The 18,832-nt window shown below is 53.1% G+C and overlaps 4 protein-coding genes across 4 annotated transcripts; 2 read left to right on the forward strand and 2 right to left on the reverse strand.

The window, feature by feature from the left end:
• Positions 1 to 33: 33 nt before the first annotated feature.
• RHO25_009672 (uncharacterized protein) lies at positions 34 to 1,437 on the reverse strand (the record flags this gene model as incomplete). Its single annotated transcript, XM_023601203.2, has 1 exon — positions 34 to 1,437. The coding sequence occupies one exon, from the start codon at positions 1,435 to 1,437 to the stop codon at positions 34 to 36; it is 1,404 nt and encodes a 467-aa protein (XP_023453953.1).
• A 2,988-nt stretch (positions 1,438 to 4,425) lies between these two features.
• Positions 4,426 to 7,641, forward strand: KGD1 (2-oxoglutarate dehydrogenase E1 component; the record flags this gene model as incomplete). The annotated part of the gene is made up of 2 exons (XM_023601205.2): positions 4,426 to 7,548; positions 7,603 to 7,641. 2 exons carry the CDS (start codon positions 4,426 to 4,428, stop codon positions 7,639 to 7,641), a joined length of 3,162 nt encoding a protein of 1,053 aa, XP_023453432.1.
• A 545-nt stretch (positions 7,642 to 8,186) lies between these two features.
• Positions 8,187 to 9,325, reverse strand: RHO25_009674 (uncharacterized protein; the record flags this gene model as incomplete). The annotated part of the gene is made up of 2 exons (XM_023601206.1): positions 8,187 to 8,737; positions 8,803 to 9,325. The coding sequence occupies 2 exons, from the start codon at positions 9,323 to 9,325 to the stop codon at positions 8,187 to 8,189; spliced, it is 1,074 nt and encodes a 357-aa protein (XP_023453429.1).
• A 1,931-nt stretch (positions 9,326 to 11,256) lies between these two features.
• On the forward strand, positions 11,257 to 13,162 carry RHO25_009675 (uncharacterized protein; the record flags this gene model as incomplete). The annotated part of the gene is made up of 2 exons (XM_023601207.2): positions 11,257 to 11,753; positions 11,806 to 13,162. The coding sequence occupies 2 exons, from the start codon at positions 11,257 to 11,259 to the stop codon at positions 13,160 to 13,162; spliced, it is 1,854 nt and encodes a 617-aa protein (XP_023453430.1).
• Between the last annotated feature and the right edge of the window lie 5,670 nt (positions 13,163 to 18,832).

Below are 18,832 nucleotides of genomic sequence, written 5' to 3' on the forward strand. Positions count from 1 at the left end.
TTCATCATTACACATTACATTCGTGCTAGTCTATCAATGCTTCTTGCCAACAATCGTGCCATTGTTTGGCGACGAGTAGAAGCTCATTACGCTCGTGGAGTTGTCGTACTCCACGCCGCAAGCGCCAGCGAAATCGCCAAACATCTGCCCTCTTTCCTCCACGAAGCTCTTGAATCCTGCAGCAGAACAAGATTCCTGGGGCCCATCGTGACAGTCAGGGATGGTCTGTGGGCTGCGGTTGACCAGAACGCGATAGTACGTAGGGTCAGTCTGGTTTTGGTAGCCGTACGAGCCCGTGCAGTTCATCTTCTCGACTGCGATGTTGGTCAAGAACGGAAGGATGTATGAGCTAACCCACTGGCGGTGATAGTTGACCTTGTCCAGTGGCATGGTAGCATTGATGTCGTTTGCCCCAGTCGAATCGGAGTTGTTGAACAATCCCAGTGTAACCAACACAGTCGGTGGCAGCTCACGATGAGTGAATGAGACATAGATATCCTGGTCATCGTCGTCGTCGGATGAAAGAAGTTGTTGCGTAGCATTAACCCAGCCATATCCAAGAGAACCAGATATTGGGTTGCCATAGCCGGTGTTGTGGTGATACATGAGATCTTGAGTGTACTCGAATTGCAGCCATTCATCGGGGCGGAACAGCGTTGTCGAGCAGAAAGGCGAGCAGCCACGCACGACGGTGTCGTAGCCACACCATTCTTGCATGCCGATGACATCGTTGACCGTCCAATTGAAGTTTGGCGCGTAGGTCTTCAGCCTTGCCAGGATGGGCGCGGTGTACTTTTTCGCATAGGTCTGACTTTGCTCAGAACCGCGCGAAGAAGAGTAGGCGGGGCATGCTTTGTATGGTGTCAAGCTGTCGGCGCCAGACTCCTTGCCCTCGTAGATCTGCACCAAGTTGATCTGATTCTCATCTGTCTCGAGGCCTCGAATCAACCCCTTCGCGCTGATGACTGTCCTCTCAGCAGTGCTCGCCCAGACTCTTTTCGGCAGTCTCAACTTCGGGTATCTGAAGGACATTTGAACACCGAGCTGAGCAGCCTCCAGCTTCCCGCTCCTTGTTACCAATTCTTGTTCTTCCAGCTTAGGTGGGGTCCATGTTGAGAGGAATGACAGTTCGGGAATCTTCGACCAGTCTACTGTAGTATTCTTGAGTTTGTCGGTGAAAGGTTCCAGGTAGGTTTCGTAGTCGAAGTCGTTTGCATTGATAGCGGCATGGCGAACAAGGTATGCGACCTTCTCGACCTCACAGCCCTGAGGTGGACTGGGCTCTCGTGCTGGATCATTTGGCTCGAAGTATGGTGCGATACCAGCCAAGTGCTCCAGCGGGTTGAAGCTGTACTCGCTGTACAGGGGTTGCTGTTGGCTCGAGGCCATGGACAGCGCCGCGAGGGCCACGACCAGAGCTAGTGTAGACATAGCCATACCGGATAGTAAGAGCACACTGGGATGCCGCTGCCAGAGAAAGGGCAGATCTGTGGTGTTTGTTTGTGAGTAGCACAAACTAGCTTACCTTTGTATTGAAGATCTATACTGTTTGTACCTGCATGATGCCTGACGCGATCTTGCTGGTCGTCCTACAAAACTTGGAAAGAGCTACGTCAAGCGTGCTGTGTGGAGTAATGTCCCGAAGTGAGAGAGGAAAATGATGTTCGGGTGCATCGATCGCAGCGTGGCTGGCAAAAGCGGAACCTGAAGCAATGCAGCCAAGCAACGTCATCGAACAAGCTCATCACAACAAGCAGACAAGCATTTCTTTTCACGCTCCTAGTGGACAACGAACGGCACGCGCTAGGGAGTGGCTCTGCAGTTTGGCAGGTCACAAGTCAAGCGGAGCAACCTGCTTGCCCACGACAAAAATGTCATCGAGTCGTAATATCTGGAGAATTATGGGCCAAAGACCTTGCACTTGGCGATTGCGGCTGAATGCCGAGGTGAAACGACAGAGCCCACTTCCAATACCATCTCATGGTTCTCATCACACCCGCAATTTCTCGATCGGCGCAATGTCCTCTGCCGTCCTCTGGCGATAGGTGCCGAGAGCCCAGCGACAGAAAGCAAGAACAGTTCGAAACACAGATGCGAGCTATAACTCAGTCAAGGTGGGATGGAAGACCCGAATACTACTGCTCAGCTATGACAGGTTGCTGAGGGAGATACGCTAACGGATGTACGTGTCTCGGGGAGCGAAACGAAAAGAGCTTGCCAAAGCTAGTGGTCACCTGCTCGAGTGAATACAGCTTTTTGCGGCCGATGCATTCTGAACCACCAAGCATCTGGCGATACTACACAGTCACTGGACATCATGACCCTCCCCAAAGCTGCAAGTATCAAGAAGATGAGAAAAACGCCCTCCAAAATGTTGAATTATTGCCAGCCAAACATCCTGCCATGCCAGGACTCCTGTGGCCCCACCCGAATAACATAACTCCTTCCCTGTGGTTGCGATACATCGTGCTCGCCACTCGTGCAGAAGTTGCCAAAATGTTGAATATCATGTTCCCCTCCATACGCCGTGCAACCAAAGCTCGCTTGAAATCAAATCTCATGGAAATGTTACTTCTGTGCGACAATATTTCAGCTCACGGCCACGACACAGCACATTCGACACCACTTACAGATCTCAATGCCCAACTGCATCGTTTCTAAGGTCTTCAGCATAAGACAGAAAGCGACAATGCCGACGAAAAGAACAGGATTTAAGAACCCTGGCGGCCATAGCCTGACGATGCTCTGTTGTTGAGGCATCCTGATCTGCTCGAATTGATGATCTGAAGCGGTGTTGGAGAGCTTTGGAGAAGGCTTCGAGAACGTCGTCGTTGCTTGAGATGTTCGCGTAAAAAGGCAAAAAGGTCCCGGAGCTAACTGATCTTATGGTATGAATTCGGAGAGCGAAATTGGCACGTGATAAGATGGATTTCTGAGTAGCTACGCCATGCTGTGAGGGCAATCATGTAAGGCAGACGAGTAGATTGCGGCTTTTAGAGTGTTTGTCCTCGCCGTACCACGGAAGTTTGCGACTGTTTCGCTTCATGGCACACCGAGCCTATAGCGGAACCATCTAAGAACTTTCCAGACATGTATCACAACACCTGAGGAATCGCTTCAAAAAAGGTAAGCTCCATTGTATTTCTACCTCCTCATCGATGCTCTGCCGCGGGCGCGACGTGTTGTGACTTCTTCTGTAGCATCGCTGTTGGCTGTTCCAAATTTCGCGTGGCTGCCATGTGGTTTTGAGCCTCACGTTCCGATGGACTTGCGCTCCTTTTGTGCATTGCAAAAGTTGCTGTCAACAACAAACATCATGAAAATGTATGAGCTAATTCATCATGTGAGTTATCTCAGCTTGAACTACTGTAGCTCCTTATGAAGCTCACAATGCTATTGCAAGAACGAGTTGTGAAACCTTTCGTGCTTCTGAAGTTTTGAGACTTGTGTAGTTCTAACCGACGCAAGCTGTGCAAGCGGCTTGGCAGGCAGGTACAAGCTGAGCAGCAACGTAAGGCACATGGTCGGTGCATCTGCTGTTAACAAGCAGCATGCCATGAGAATATGTAGGTCCAGGTTTCTCCAACTGTTTCGAGCGTTGATTGAAGTCAGCCTGCATGCAGTCACGCGCATTGCATCGACGGTGAGAGTGAGAGTGGTGAACAGGCGAGGCGATACTTGTTCCATGCTTGAGGCGTGTCGGAGCTTAACACTGCGAGTGCCCTCTTCATGCCTGAATTCGATATAGTCTTTGATATAGAGCTCGAGGTGTGGCTGTAATGCTGTTCGTGAGCGCTGCAAGGCATGAAGCAGTGTTCATGGCGGAAGGGTGACTTCCTGCTGTCGACGCGTGGTCCGGAGTCTATGCCTATACGGCGCGACCTGCTACATGGGAATCGCAGAAGAACACTGCCCTTGACGCCTAGGAAAACCGGTGACACGTATTGTCAGCGGCTTTAGACATGTCTTGGAGCTGCAGCGACTGCGTTCTTGGCCTTGGAAGCTCGGAGTTCTGTGCCGGAAGAGGAGTCAGTCGAGAGCTCAGCAATACTGCACGTGCGAGGGACGAGTGGGAAGTGGCCGCATGCTGAAGAAATACACAGGCGGCGACCGGAGGCGTCTGGTTGTGCGAGAAATGCAGACTAGCAATAGACGGCCAGCAGTATCGTGTGTGTAGGAGGTAGAGAGCATCCGGAGTGCAATGCCGCAGCGCAGCAAAGCAGAGCGGTCCTTTTTCCGGCTCCAGCCGACGCCGATGGGAGTGACCTCCAAGTTCAAAGCTGCAGCTGGTCGCTACACACAGCATCCATCACCTGCACACCCTCCCGCTCGCCTCTTGGACTCCAGCGCAGCTTCAGCGCATGAGGCCCTCCACGTCCACCTAATACTCGCACACTGCTGAGCGCCCATCAAGAACTCGCAGCCATGCTGCTCTCCCAGCTTTCCGCATGCAGCAAACGCCTGGCCACCGGCAGCTCCGCGAGAGCCTTCTCCTCCATCGCGCCCAAGAGCGCGCCTCGAACGGTACTGGTTGCAAACAGGCGTGAGCTCGGTGTTGCTTCATACAATGCCTTCACTTCGCAGTACCGCAACTATGCGCAGGCGGCGGAGAGGACAGATCAGGGCGTAGACCCCTCAGACTCGTTTCTGACCGGAAACACTGCCGGCTACGTCGACGAGATGTACTCTGAGTGGAAGCGCGATCCCAGCTCCGTCCACGTAAGCTGGAATCACTACTTCCGCAACATGGAATCGGGAGACATGCCCGTCTCAAGAGCTTTCCAGCCGCCACCGACCATTGTTCCACAACCAGCTGGCGGAGTGATTGCTCCAAGCGGTGCGGTCGGTGTGGCAGAGGGCCAAAGCAGCGAGGTCCTCAATCATTTGAAGGTTCAGCTGCTCGTGCGAGCATACCAGGCGCGTGGACACCACAAGGCCGCCATTGACCCGCTGGGCATCAAGGACCTGAATCGATCGACACCGAAAGAGCTCGACTTGGCTACATACAACTTCTCGGAATCAGATATGGAGCAGGAGTTCTCCCTCGGACCTGGTATTCTGCCCAGGTTTGCAAAAGATGGTCGAGAGAAGATGACACTCCGCGAGATCATTGATGCTTGCGAGCGCTTGTACTGTGGTCCGTACGGTGTGGAATACATTCACATTGCGGACAGAGAGCAGTGCGACTGGCTCCGTGAGCGCATTGAGGTTCCATCGCCATACAAGTACTCAGTGGACGAGAAGCGCAGAATTCTGGACAGACTCATCTGGTCTTCCTCGTTCGAGACGTTCCTTGCTACCAAGTACCCCAACGACAAGCGTTTCGGTCTCGAAGGTGGTGAGTCACTCATTCCTGGCATGAAGGCTCTCATCGATCGCTCAGTCGATTACGGAGTCAAGGATATTGTCATCGGTATGCCCCACAGAGGTCGTCTGAACGTGCTGTCCAATGTGGTCCGCAAGCCAAATGAGTCTATCTTCTCCGAGTTCGGTGGTTCCGCTGAGCCGTCCGACGAGGGCTCGGGAGACGTGAAGTATCACTTGGGTATGAACTTCGAGCGCCCCACTCCTTCTGGCAAGCGCGTGCAGCTGTCTCTGGTCGCCAACCCTTCGCACTTGGAGGCGGAGGATCCAGTTGTGCTTGGCAAGACTCGCGCTATCTTACACTACAACAAGGACGAAGAGCAGGCGAACTCTGCCATGGGCGTTCTCCTTCACGGTGATGCTGCATTCGCTGCTCAAGGTATCGTGTACGAGACTATGGGTTTCGTTGGTCTGCCAGCGTATCAGACCGGCGGCACCATCCACATTGTCGTGAACAACCAGATTGGTTTCACGACTGACCCACGTTTTGCTCGTTCCACTCCATACTGCTCTGACATCGCCAAATTTGTGGAGGCTCCTATCTTCCACGTCAACGGCGATGACGTTGAAGCATTGAACTTTGTCTGTCAGCTTGCCGCCGACTGGCGTGCCAAGTTCAAAAAGGATGTTGTCATTGATATCGTCTGCTACAGAAAGCAAGGCCACAACGAGACCGATCAACCCTCGTTCACTCAACCGCTCATGTACAAGAAGATCAATGAGCAACTGCCGGTGCTCGACAAGTACACAAAGCAGCTGCTCGAGGCCAAGACCTTTACCAAGGAGGACATCGAAGAGCACAAGGCCTGGGTGTGGGGAATGCTCGAAGAATCTTTCGCGAAGTCTAAGGACTACCAGCCAAACTCAAGAGAATGGTTGACTAGCGCCTGGCATGGCTTCAAGTCGCCCAAGGAATTGGCAACAGAAGTGCTTCCTCACGAGCCAACCGCTGTCGAGCCAGAAGTCTTGAAGCACGTCGCCAAGATTATCGGACAGCCTCCGGAAGGCTTCCACGTCCACAAGAACCTTAAGCGTATCTTGGCTAACAGGACGAAGACTGTGGAAGAAGGCAAGAACATCGATATGTCTACTGGAGAAGCTCTCGCTTTCGGAACGCTTGTACAGGAAGGCCACCATGTCCGTGTCTCTGGACAGGATGTAGAGCGTGGTACCTTCTCTCAGCGACACGCGGTGCTGCACGACCAAGAGAACGAAGACACCTACACTCCACTGAAGCACATCAGCGAGGACCAAGCATCTTTCGTCATTGCAAACTCGAGTTTGTCTGAGTACGGTACCTTGGGCTTCGAATATGGATACTCGCTTTCTTCGCCTACCGCCCTTGTCATCTGGGAAGCTCAATTTGGTGATTTCGCCAACAATGCGCAATGTATCATTGACCAGTTCATTGCATCCGGAGAAGTCAAGTGGCTGCAACGTTCCGGTCTCGTGGTGAACTTGCCCCACGGCTACGATGGACAAGGTCCTGAGCACAGTTCAGGTCGCATGGAGCGTTTCCTCCAGCTCTGTAACGAGGATCCACGTATCTTCCCATCGCCTGAGAAGCTTGACCGCCAGCACCAGGACTGCAACATGCAAATTGTCTACTGTACTACCCCGGCAAACAATTTCCACATCCTCCGTCGTCAAATGAACCGACAATTCCGCAAGCCTCTGATCTCGTTCTTCAGTAAGAGTTTGCTGCGCCACCCACTTGCGCGTTCCAAGATTGAAGACTTCACCGGTGACAGCTCATTCCAGTGGATCATCCCAGACCCCGCTCACGATGCCGACGCTCAGTTCAAGATCGACTCACACGACAAGATCGAGCGCGTCATTCTGTGCTCTGGACAGGTCTTTGCTGCTCTATTCAAGCACCGTGAACAGAACAACATCACCAACACTGCCATCACTCGTATCGAACAACTCAACCCCTTTCCGTGGGCACAACTCAAGGAGAACCTGGACAGCTACCCTAACGCCAAGACTATCGTCTGGTGTCAAGAAGAGCCTCTCAATGCCGGTGCTTGGAGCTTTACGCAACCTCGTATTGAAACTCTTCTCAACCACACTGAACACCACGACCGCAAGCACGTTATGTACGCTGGACGAAACCCAAGCGCATCGGTGGCTACTGGTCTGAAGAGCAGCCATACGCTCGAGGAGCAGAACCTGCTGAAGATGGTAAGATACTCCTAATACCATGTTGTGATGAGCAAAAGCTAACTTTGATGCTAGGCCTACGAAGTGAAGCAGGATAAGCTCAAGGGAGAGTAAGCGTCCGACAATGTAACAACGGTACTGCTGTGATGCGGTAACGAATGAAGAGCCAGAGTGACACGAAGCACGCGAAGTGGCGGAGATGCATCTACTTTTTTCAATGCCAAGCACAATCATGCTCGACAAGCATCAGGTTGCTTGTCCCAGTGAAAGAAACAATGGCGGATAGATGGTACACGCACGGAAGTCAGACGCGTGGCGTGTTTGTCCCAAGGTTGATTTGTATTTGACTTTGAAAGCGAATGGACGGAAAGTCTTGCATGATTGTACATATTACATGGTGTAGTTATTCGGGGTTGCATTTGCATGTGTTCACTGATTGTTCAAGTTTCTGTTGCTTGGTCACGTTCTCACCCAATTCTCTGCGGCAGACATGGTTAATTGAGTCTTGGCGGCGTAGCAGCTCGCGACAAACATTCAATTGCGGTCAATACTAACACACGTCCAGCATAAGACTACGCGCGATCCATTCTCTATGGAATCTCAATCGTAAACTTCGTACTTCGTTCAACCCAGTCATTTCCCTCATCTCGTCCGCACCCCTACAACTGTCCATCATTCTGAGGGCTCGCCCTCCAAGTATAGCTGGCCCCAACACTGTAGCTATCCCCATCATATGTCGTGTCCGCCTGTCCCGAAGCCTTGACCCCATCAATATCAGCATTGAAAAGCTGACAATACGTCCCCTGCGCATACTGATTCTTGTAAACATAATAAGCATTAAACAAATTACAAGGCTGGTAGCTCTTATATCCCTTGTCTTTCGCATCCTGCTTGTTCGCCGCAGTTTGAGCTACAGCGTACGAACCGCAGAGACTTGGATCATAAGGACCTGGGATGAATTTCCAGCCGAGGTAGGTGGATTTAGAGGCGGAAGTGATGGCCTTGTTGGACAGGTTTTGGGCGAGTTGAAAGCCTGGGATGAGGGATGGTGGAGTCCATGAGGCGCGAGAGTAGCCGTTTGAGGCTGTGATCACGACGTGAAAGTCGTCGCGGTATTGGCCGGTGTTGGTTGCTGTGGAGGCGGAGATGTCGGAGCCCCAGAGAGCGCATTTGTAGTTGGAGACAGATTTGGGGTTGGGGCAGGCTGGGCCTGTGAGGGGGAGAACAATGTTAGTCTAGAGAGGCGATGAAGAAGAGAAGGAGGAAGTGACATACCTGGCTCAAGGCTTGGGTCACGCTCGACGTAGATGTTGAAAGCAGTGCACAGCTTCACGGCATCGCACTTCTTGGCGCATTCGGGAGGAGAATACTTGTCCAAGACGTAATAAGTCAAGTAAGAGTTCTGCTGGGTAGAGCCGTTCTTGTCTCGGAAGCGCTCCGCGTAGAAGGAGTTGCCTGATGGGATGTAGACTGGCCACGAGTTGGCCTGTCCGTGGAAGTATGGATTCTTCTGGAAGGCTTTTGGAGTATCTGGGTAGGTGTTTGGTGCAGTACCGGCTGGCTGAGGGTCGCAGGCTGCACGCTTCATTTTGGAGGCAGGTGCAGAGGTTGGCTGGACATCGGCTGCTGAATTGGCGGCAGCTTGTTGGTCGTACGTGACATCGCCTTGATCAGCTGCGCCAACTGGAGCTTGGGTGACTGCTGGCGGTGGTGCTGCTGCAATGGCTGCTGCGTTCATCTGCTGGTTTTGAGCCACTGCTACGGCTACAAAAGCCGCTGCGGCGATGAAGGACTTCATGTTGCGATGGGACGTATGTCGACGCAGAAGAGTGAAGGGGAGAAGCTGGTGATGGAGGTGAAAAACACCCAGGAGATGGACGTTTTATAATTTCATGTTGAGCCGCGACATACTCAGCATCATAGTCATGCGTGGACCGAATGGTGTGCGACTAGCTACATGAATGTCCATTTTGGGTCAGTAAAGTGCTTTTGCAAGCCTCATCTTGCCTGTTGGGGCGAGCTCGGGGGCTGTCTAGCACTTGTTGGTCGTCGCTCGAAATTTTGGCTCGTGGTGTAGCCACCATCACGTTTCCGCTTGCCAAAGCACCGCGTCCAGCTAGTACGTGGTGTCGTAGGCTTGTGATATTAGGTGCAGGCCGAATTGATAGCGCAATGGCGTCCGAGCGTAGGTTTGAGATTTGGCCGATGGAGTGAAGTTCATGCTGGGAAGTACAAGTGTGGCTGCTTGGCTAACATTCCTGTCAACAGAGAACAGCCTCTAGACAATGGCCACGATATAGACCACGTGGGAAGGACTCTCGCGTCCGGGAGAACAATAACTGTGAAGCTGGACGGCTGGATCGGTCGTGCTGCCAGTCCCAGTCTCTCGATCTGGCAAAGATCTGTCATTCTCAAAGTCAAATCGCCCTGGTAAGTTCCGAGGCACTGCATAGGTTTAACGTTCCTTTCAGGCCGCTTCAGGCTCTGGAAGCTCTCGAAACAGTCGAGGCTGGCCTTGAGCTTGCAGAGAGTTGTCACATACACCGCAGATGTGGTATTCCCGATCTGGTCATGTCTGAAAGTAAGCATTCGTGTCACGACTCTGCGGCAGGAGAGCATATATCGCACTTGCAGCATCAATATGCAGGTTGAACATGATGTGAATTCGTTCCACTCTGCTTGTTCACCACGACGTCATAAAAGCCACCTCGACCGCGCACGATGGGTTCAATCGTCGGCGACGAGGAGCCGCATTGCCTTTGAGATAGGATCTATAGTGCGTCCTTAGCCCATGTGATGAATATTCTAGCGTTGCGTAAGGAGCTGGATTCGAAGCTTTTGGCGGGGCGGTACCTGAGCAGCCATGAGATCAACTAGAAACGTCTCTGAAAGTCTGCCGGTTTCCATGTGCCGTAGCGTGGACAGATGGTTCGACGAAAATCGCGCGTCGCTGGCCATGCAACTCCGCTCATTCAGCTGGAGCAGGCGAACGAGATGTCCATATCATCGTTGAGCAGAATCTCGAATGCGGAGTTGTAAGGCCCGGGTCATCCAAGCACCTTCCACATGTTCTGACAATGGTCGCTCATGCCGGCTTTGCAAGCGATTGATCGCGTTTCAGATGGAAATGGCAGAGGAAGGAGGAAGCGTCGGTGCGTCCAGGTTGTCCGTTTCAAAGCCACTAGCGACTCCCAAAACCTCGACTGTTCTCTTGTATTCTTCCCTCATGCCTGCTCATCCTACCACCTTGCCGCCCAATTCCAAAAGCATGCCTCTGCTCTTACTGCACGTTCTCGGGCACATGTCGTCGCGTTAGACGTCGATCCGGGCGCAGAATCGGCGTGACCAGCGCCGTCCCAATGCCACAGAGGGCCTCGTTCAGCGCTCGCGAAGCTTGTGTTGCAGCACGATGCTCCAGCACCTTCAGCGAACAGCGACACGACACGACTTGACAGCGACCGCCGCACGCACAGACCATCCGGACCTCCGCCCATTGCCAAGACAACAAGCACCGGGTGCGGCGCGGAAGCGACACCCACTGATGACGTACCGTGCTGCTTTTGATTCGTTTTATGCGCGCGGCCTCTAACGGCAGACGTGAGGAATACAACCAAGCCTTCCACGAAATCACCTCCATTTACTGAGAAGGGCAATTAAAGGCGCCACAGGTCTCACCGATTCCGCAACGAGTCCGGGAACCCCATCTTGGACGGCGTCGCATCGTGCACAATGGCCTCAGCCGAAGGACTGGTAGCGCTCCGCCACTGGCTGAGCGAAAATGGCGGCTACCTGCATCCCGACATTGTTCTGGAACACACAGACGCCGCTGGCATTCGAGGTCGTGCAAGCGCACGCCTCGACAAGAATGCGCGGATATGCATGATACCGCACTCCATCGCGCTGTCCACCCTCAATGCCCTCGTGGACGACTCGTTCACGGTATTTCGAAGCCGCGGTCTTGCGCCTCAGGCCATTGGCCACTTCTATCTGATGCATCAGTACATCAATCGCGACACCTCATATTGGAAGCCCTACCTGGACACATTGCCCTCACCGGATAGCGAGCTTCTGACGCCTCTCTGGTTTGACGAGCAAGATCTACTCTGGCTCACAGAGACCGATGTTCTCTTCACGGCCAAGGCGCGGCAGATATTGCATGAGAACCACTACAACCAGGCGATTGCTATGCTTCAAAATGCCCAGGTAGACCCAGCGCCATATACTTGGTGAGTCGGCCTCTGCGCAAGGTAGGTGGAATTCAATTTTGATCATTCTCAGGCACCTCTACAAGTGGGCGGTAACCATGTTCACATCGCGCTCCTTTTCATCTCGTGCACTTTACCCGCAGGACAGCAAGTACTGGTCGGCATACAAGTCTGCGCCTGATGGTCGCAGACAGACTGTACTGCTTGACCTGTCGCGCAGCCCTGCAGAAGATCTCGATTTTCCTGTTCTGTTCCCAGTCCTTGACACTCTGAACCATCATCACGATGCCCATGTCGACTGGAGCTTCGACTCGGGTCGCTTCAATGTATCAACTAGCGATGAAGTGGCTGAAGGCGGCGAAGTATTCAACAACTATGGGCCAAAAGGCAATGACGCCCTTCTTCTTGGCTACGGATTCTGCATTCCTTCGAACCCGAACGACAGTGTTCTGCTTGTGCTCAAAGCACCACCAGACCATCTTCAACCGGAAATACGACAAATACAGCCGGGATACTTTGACTCGGCTGGGCAGTGGAGCAGGGAGAAGGCCACTTTCGCATTGCACAAGTCGGCACCGGTGTTCGACAAGCCAGCAGACATCTTCCTGCAGATGCCCTCTTCACTCTTGGAACTGCTGACATATACCATTCGCCACGAGAGAAGACTGCCATTTGAATTCACAGATCATGTCCTGCACAGCCTTGTCGACGAGAGCAGCCCGAGCCGCCATTATCTACCTCATATTACGCGGATGATCGTTTCATCTTTGGCGCCAAAACTCGACAAGATCAAGACTACTACGCCTACGGTGCCGCCAAGCAACAAACGGCAGGAGATTGCGAAAATCTATCGAGACAGCCAAGTCGTCATACTGGAATCAGTGATGTATAGTCTGCGGCTTTACCTGCGATCTATGCTTCGTATCTCCTTCCCACATCCTGAACCACTTCCTGATGGGTCCTTTATCACGACTATCGAAGGCCTGATCGAACTACTTGGGCGGTCTAGCATTGAAGCCGCGAGAGATTTCGCAGATGGCGTCGTGGCAAATGCAGGCACCTCTGATCTGGATCAATTACGAGAGGCTGGTTGGGAGGAGGATATCTTTGTGCTGCTAATATGTTACTGCCAGCTCACATTCGGTTTCGTTCTGCCAGAATTCTGTGTCGATAGAATTGCAGAAGTGGAAGACGCTCTGTACGCTGTTGAGCTGGAGCAAGCGCAGGACTTGTTGGACCTTGTTCGCGCAGCAGCAGCAGCCAGCCCGAATAGTATTTGGGCCCACCAGAATTGGAGTGCCAAGTTCATCGCCAAGGTAGGGGGAAGAATGCTGGTCCACGAGAGCTTTCCGATGATGGTGCCTGTTAGCGAATCACAGGAACTACCACGCCCCGTGATATATTTACATGGCATCACCTCTCGATCATAGATGAGCGCATGTGGCAGTATGCAATTCCAAACTCTGGCGAACGATCTGGTCCTCAGGCGAGCAGACAGTGCCGACTCAACCTCCATAGCTCCTCCGATACGCAGCTTCGTCGTCTCGACCTGCCAGCCAACCTTTGAATCCGGGGACTGGCTTCACCTGTCGCTGTTTAGAGACCACCTTGCTCTGACCAGCTCACTCAACTTACTTCAGAAAATTGCTCCCGTGGTACCTCTGTCGTGGTCGCAGTGCATCCGATTTGTCTTCCATGCTCGAATTGCGCGCCGATGCCTGCTAGGACTTCTTCCCTCACGCTTTGCACGACTGTATCAGTCCCTGATGCATAGACCTTTTCCTCAGCAAGACCTACGACAGAGGGCCGTCGCCATTGGCAGCCTGACCACTATTCGGAACGAGTGGTCGCTCAGTAACGGAGGGCGGCATGTTCGTCCCCCGCTTTATCGTACAATAACGCATGCAATGCTGGCAAGAATATATCTCTTGCGGCCCGCGGGCAACTCGACCATCTTAATAGTCATTTCGAAGCGGTGTATGAACGTGTTCTGTGGAACAGCAGCACACACAATCTTGCGACCAGTCATCGAAGAGCAGAGCATATACTTCTTTCCAGCTGCATGTACCATCGAGCTGGCGACGATGCCAACCGGAAACGTAAACCCCCAAAAAGGCAGATCTGCCGGCGGTGAACAATGATCGATCCTTCGACATGGGTCTTGCCTGGCAACGTCTGGATATTCCGGAGAGTCATTTCAGGTAGCGAGCCCGCGACCCAGCTGCCAGCTCACTCGATGCGCCTTGCTGCTATCTTTCGGACGGAAGCGAAGAATCTGTTTCAGAGTGTGATAGGGCCTATCGAGCTGGATAGGGCGCTCCAGGTCGTCTGCGACATAGCTTCGAAGATCGCATATCTGACGTCTTTGCATGAACATGCGCCTGAGCCGAGCCTGCTAGAACCGGGCACGCCATCACCGCCATATATCCGGCTCGGCTTAAAGATGCGTGCTATTCCAGTGCCGAATAGACGCCTGGCGTGCAATCTGCGACTGTCTTACGCTGTCTCAAGGCGTGAAGCGGTATGACGGGTGCCAACTGTTGACCACTGAGCGGCCACTCTGCAGATCGTGTACGTCCTATGCCTAGATCCAGAGCGTCTGACGATGCGGCCTGCAAGATGGAAGCCCTCTCGCTTCCGGCCCAGTGGCCATGCAGTGTAACATTGGTCGGCTTATTCGTTGGTCATGGGACCAGGAGATTACCAGATTCGAGCTGGCACGCCGCCAGCTGAACGACTCCAGTGTGTCTGGTGTTTCATGGCCTGTATCGAGTCTGAGGTGTCATCAGTCTTCGCCTCTTGCTGCGCACCTCCGCTGTTTTCATCCAAGATCCTAGGTCTGCTGGCCGCTTACGACCAGCCATGGGCGATGCCGAGTCTACGGTGCTCCCACCTTGATTGAGCCAGAATGAGGTTCCATCATCCGTATCGTTGATCCATTTTCGTATCGATCTGCGCTTGCTACACATCTGCAAGGTGAATCAGTACACCTGGAACGATCGTGCAGGGCAAAGTACGAACTGCAATCTCAGACTTCACACTGAGTCTGAGAGATCCAGCACCTCGAGCGGGAATGACACTAGGCGTACATGTCAAACGCATTTGAAGTTTATGGGAGTAGAAACTCCAGGGTGTCGTTGTCGTGGTAGGGAACTGCATCCCGACTTGAGATAGCAGTGACTCCGAATCACTACTGATGAATGAGCATCACACATCGACGGTTTCAACAACTGTACTTGAACTCACCTGCAGTACAGATCCTGTCCTCTGAACTCCGCCACTGCCACTTCCGAACACACACTTTCCGTCGACACAAGGCTTTCCATTGGCCAAGCACACAATTTTTGCGCTCGAAGCAGTGAGCAACCTCGGATGATTCCGCGAACGAACCTGGCTGGGTTGATTGATTGAATTCGTCGTATCTCGTAGTCGAAGTAGGAATACCGCAAAGGAATCTGCAAGAACGACCGAGGACATCTCAGAGAGAGCGCAATATTCACTTACAGAAGAAAGTCGTTAACCGGGCAACGAAAGGTGAAGAAATAAGGAAAGGCGACTAGCGCCAGGTACCTGCAATCCGCGTGCCATTGAGGGCGGCGCGTCAGGAGGGAAGAGCTCGGCCATGCCAGCAGGAAGGTTGAGCAAAGACATGGTAATGTCGGGACTCTCGTGCGTGTGTGAGCGCGGAGGAGTATATAGCAAGCAGTACACTTCAGACCTCACCATATCGCCGACTCCGGCGACAGCTCACCGACCCTGCTCTCGCGCGCAGAGAAGTTCCAAGCCAAGTCCACAAGTGCCATCAGACAAGGTACTTGACATCAGAAGGGACGGCACCCAGCCTCTTCGATACCAGAAAAGGGTATAGTTGGACGAAGCTGGAGCCATGTCGCGAAAGTCTGAGCGACAATGAGGAGACTGTGTCTTCCAATCGCTGTGCTGCGATGCGCGAGACTCAATGTTCAGAAGTCGTTGTGCGCGCGAACACGACGCCCGCCCGCGCGTTGTTGGGCCGGAATCAGGTCGAGCAAGGAACGCGTAAAGTGGTTGCATTAGCGTGAGACTGTGTGAGAAAGTCTGTCAAAAGTGATGGCTTTGTACACGATGTGAAGGTGGTGTTGGATGGATGTGGTTGTGGAGGAAGAATTGGGCTACGGGAGGCTATAGCAGCGTTATGAAGTATCGGCTTTTGGGGGAACACGTGATGTGTCGGCTTTTGAGGGTCGGTTTTCGCTGTTGAAGTGCTACGGCATACTTTATGACTGCAGATGTCACAATTTCAGCGCACGCTTTGTGAGCTGGATTGCTTTTCCGCTGCTTTTCCGCAGCCAGCTTCCAAGTTCACTCGAACGCGGACACCGATACAGCATGCTGCTACCACCGCGTCCTACGTACTTGTAGTACTTCTCACAAAACAATCTCGCTGTGACGTTTGCCTACCACACATAGTATCTGGAACCTGGTTCACAGCATCTCGCACATCGCAACACAGTCTCCGGAGATATCGCCGTAAGCTGCACTGCAGCTTCAGCTGGCAACAAAAAGCTGTACCATGCTACGTCGTGAGATCCTCGCGAACGTGGCCACTGGGCAGAGGTAGGATTTTCCAAAGCAGCAGAGAGCAGCATTGTTGGTATTCAGTGGCTGAAATGTCATGTGCGCTTCCGTAGCCCTTTCGCTACCAGCTCATGCAGCTTTGCGTGAGCGTGGCAGGCATCGTGCAGATCGACAAGGGGAGCATGTCTCAAGGAGTCGGACGACATGTGCAGTAGGATCAACAAGTGAGGATTGATCAATCTTTCCCATTCATTGCCGTACAATATAACATCTACAAGTGATTGTGTGCGTCACTCAGACCAGCTGGCAGCGACATGTTTTCGAGCGCTTTTCTTCTTTGCTACACGCACATCGATTGTTCCGCAAGTCGTGTCAAAGGCAAGGTATCCTGAGTCGAAGAACGGTCATCGACGCTTGTGACCGCTTGATGAATCGGATTTCGACTTTGGCGGGCTCGGCTTGGGCTGTTCGACTGGAGGCTTGACGGGAGCCGGCTTGTCGCCAGCTGGTTGCTGGCCGGGAGAGAATTGACTTCCCATGCACTGCAGGGCTGCGTCGCCCCTGTAGCGGTGTCAGTCCTCGACCCAGAATCATAAGCGCACTTTTACGAACTGGGGCCAGTCTGCTGGAATAGACATAATATTTGTGAGTGGCTCAGTGTTGTCAGTGGTGTTTGTCGTTCAGAAGATCAGTATCTTGGTTTTGTGGTTTCAGAATCGCGGCAAGAGAGGCCCTTCTTATATACATTGTCCTCGGCGCTTGATGCGATCACAGTGCCAACACCGGATATGTTGCACCACGATGGTTGTACACATGGGCATCCAGTGGCTGAGCGTATTCGCGCAAGTCGCTCGTTTCCAAGACTCCTGGTACGTGTTCCGCACGACGTGACGATTTTGCTGTTCACTCTGTGCCGCCTTGAAGGAGCAATCAAGACCTGAACGTGCCCAATGATTCCGAATTTATTGGACAAGGGAGACATCGTGAACTCTGGAACCTTGTAAGCCCGAAGTACCGCTCACCACTTGAGACAGTACTGCTCGAGGAACGGGCAATGGCAGTGATCGTCGCTAGGGCATGCACGAATTTGTGTATCTGATCCAAGCCAATCGCCGTGCTGCAGTACCGAGGGCACTGTAGTCATGCATGTGAAGCTGACAGATTGATATGAACGAGGTGGCAAGTGGATGCAAGCTTGACCAAATTCATACATCCCAATCACCGACCACGCGGAAGCCAGCCAGGTGATACTCCGAGGCTGTGCCCCTAATTGGACGGAAGACGATGCCAAAATTGCCGATTGGGGCAGGGAGGGTCGACGAGGCTGATCATGTTATTCCTCGATAGGTAAGAATCCCAATGCGGTCGCTATACTCCTGCATGGTCCGTGTCGCTGGGTCTTGATCTTGTCAGGATGGGTTGCAGTATTATCGCTTACTCGATGCCGCACATGCTGCGATGTTCGAATGCGGATCTTTGGCCGAGCATGGATGTCGCAGCGCGAGCTTCCCGCATACACAAACTTCAGTGAACGACGTGGCAGTAGGTGCACAGAGCGAGAATCGCCTCGGGTGAATTCAAGGCTCATCTACTACTCCACACCGGACCTAGGTCGCAATGTAATGCGCGAAAAGAAATCGTACATGGACTTCGACCAGTGCCGATGACAGTCTCTGGTGTCCAACTAGTCGTGCACCGCTTCGACGAGTTGCGCTGATCCGACGATGCTCGTCTGATCTGGTGAAGTGAGATTCCGTCATACGTGCGACGGCCCTATGCTCCCAGGGTCGCGAAGAGAGGCGAAGCCACGCGTAGCATGTCGGCCCCGGTCGCTACCTCTCGTTCGGAGCCACTTCACCGCTTGTCGCCTTCGCTGCTGCGCGGGACTTTAACGTCCTTGTGCAGACCAGATCTTCTGTCTGCTTTGAAAGGCATTGGAAATGACTACAATGATCCTTCCAGCTGAAGGCTTCCAGGCCGTGAAGAGGCGTCGTTGGTGCCCAAGTGGAGTCCACGATCCCAGATTTCGCAGAGCACAATACCGAGGTCTGACCCAACGGCTGATGAAGTATGACCATCATTTGTACTGCACGCCCATGCGTACGACTTGCATGAGACTGCGCGTGGAACAGACAGAGCCAGCGAGAATTCCGCGTTCGAGATGAAGTTGAAAAAAGCTCGTACTTTGCTCCGGACCAGAGTCCGGAAGAGGCTACATAGAACCCATGTGAAGCGTGCGATGTCCCTGGAACGAAAGCCCATCCGGTCACGCATGTGAGAAGTGAGGTAAGAGACACATGGATCCGTGCTGTGGCTGCGCGACAGGAACAGGATAGTCGCTGATCTCTCAGGTCGCACGGGCGTTGTGGCTTCGCGTTTCGACGCCACCCAACAGCGCTCAGCTTCTCTGGAAGACTCCATAGACCGAGAGCAGCGCCGTTGGTCGTGCAGAGGCGGACGAAGGATCTTTGTTCGCGGCCCTGGCACTGTTTCACAGCAGCTGAACGGCCCTCCCAAAGTTGGAAGTTGTCTTCGCTGGCTCA

Source organism: Cercospora beticola, chromosome 6, assembly GCF_033473495.1.
Source record: "Cercospora beticola chromosome 6, complete sequence".
NCBI classification, from domain to species: domain Eukaryota; kingdom Fungi; phylum Ascomycota; class Dothideomycetes; order Mycosphaerellales; family Mycosphaerellaceae; genus Cercospora; species Cercospora beticola.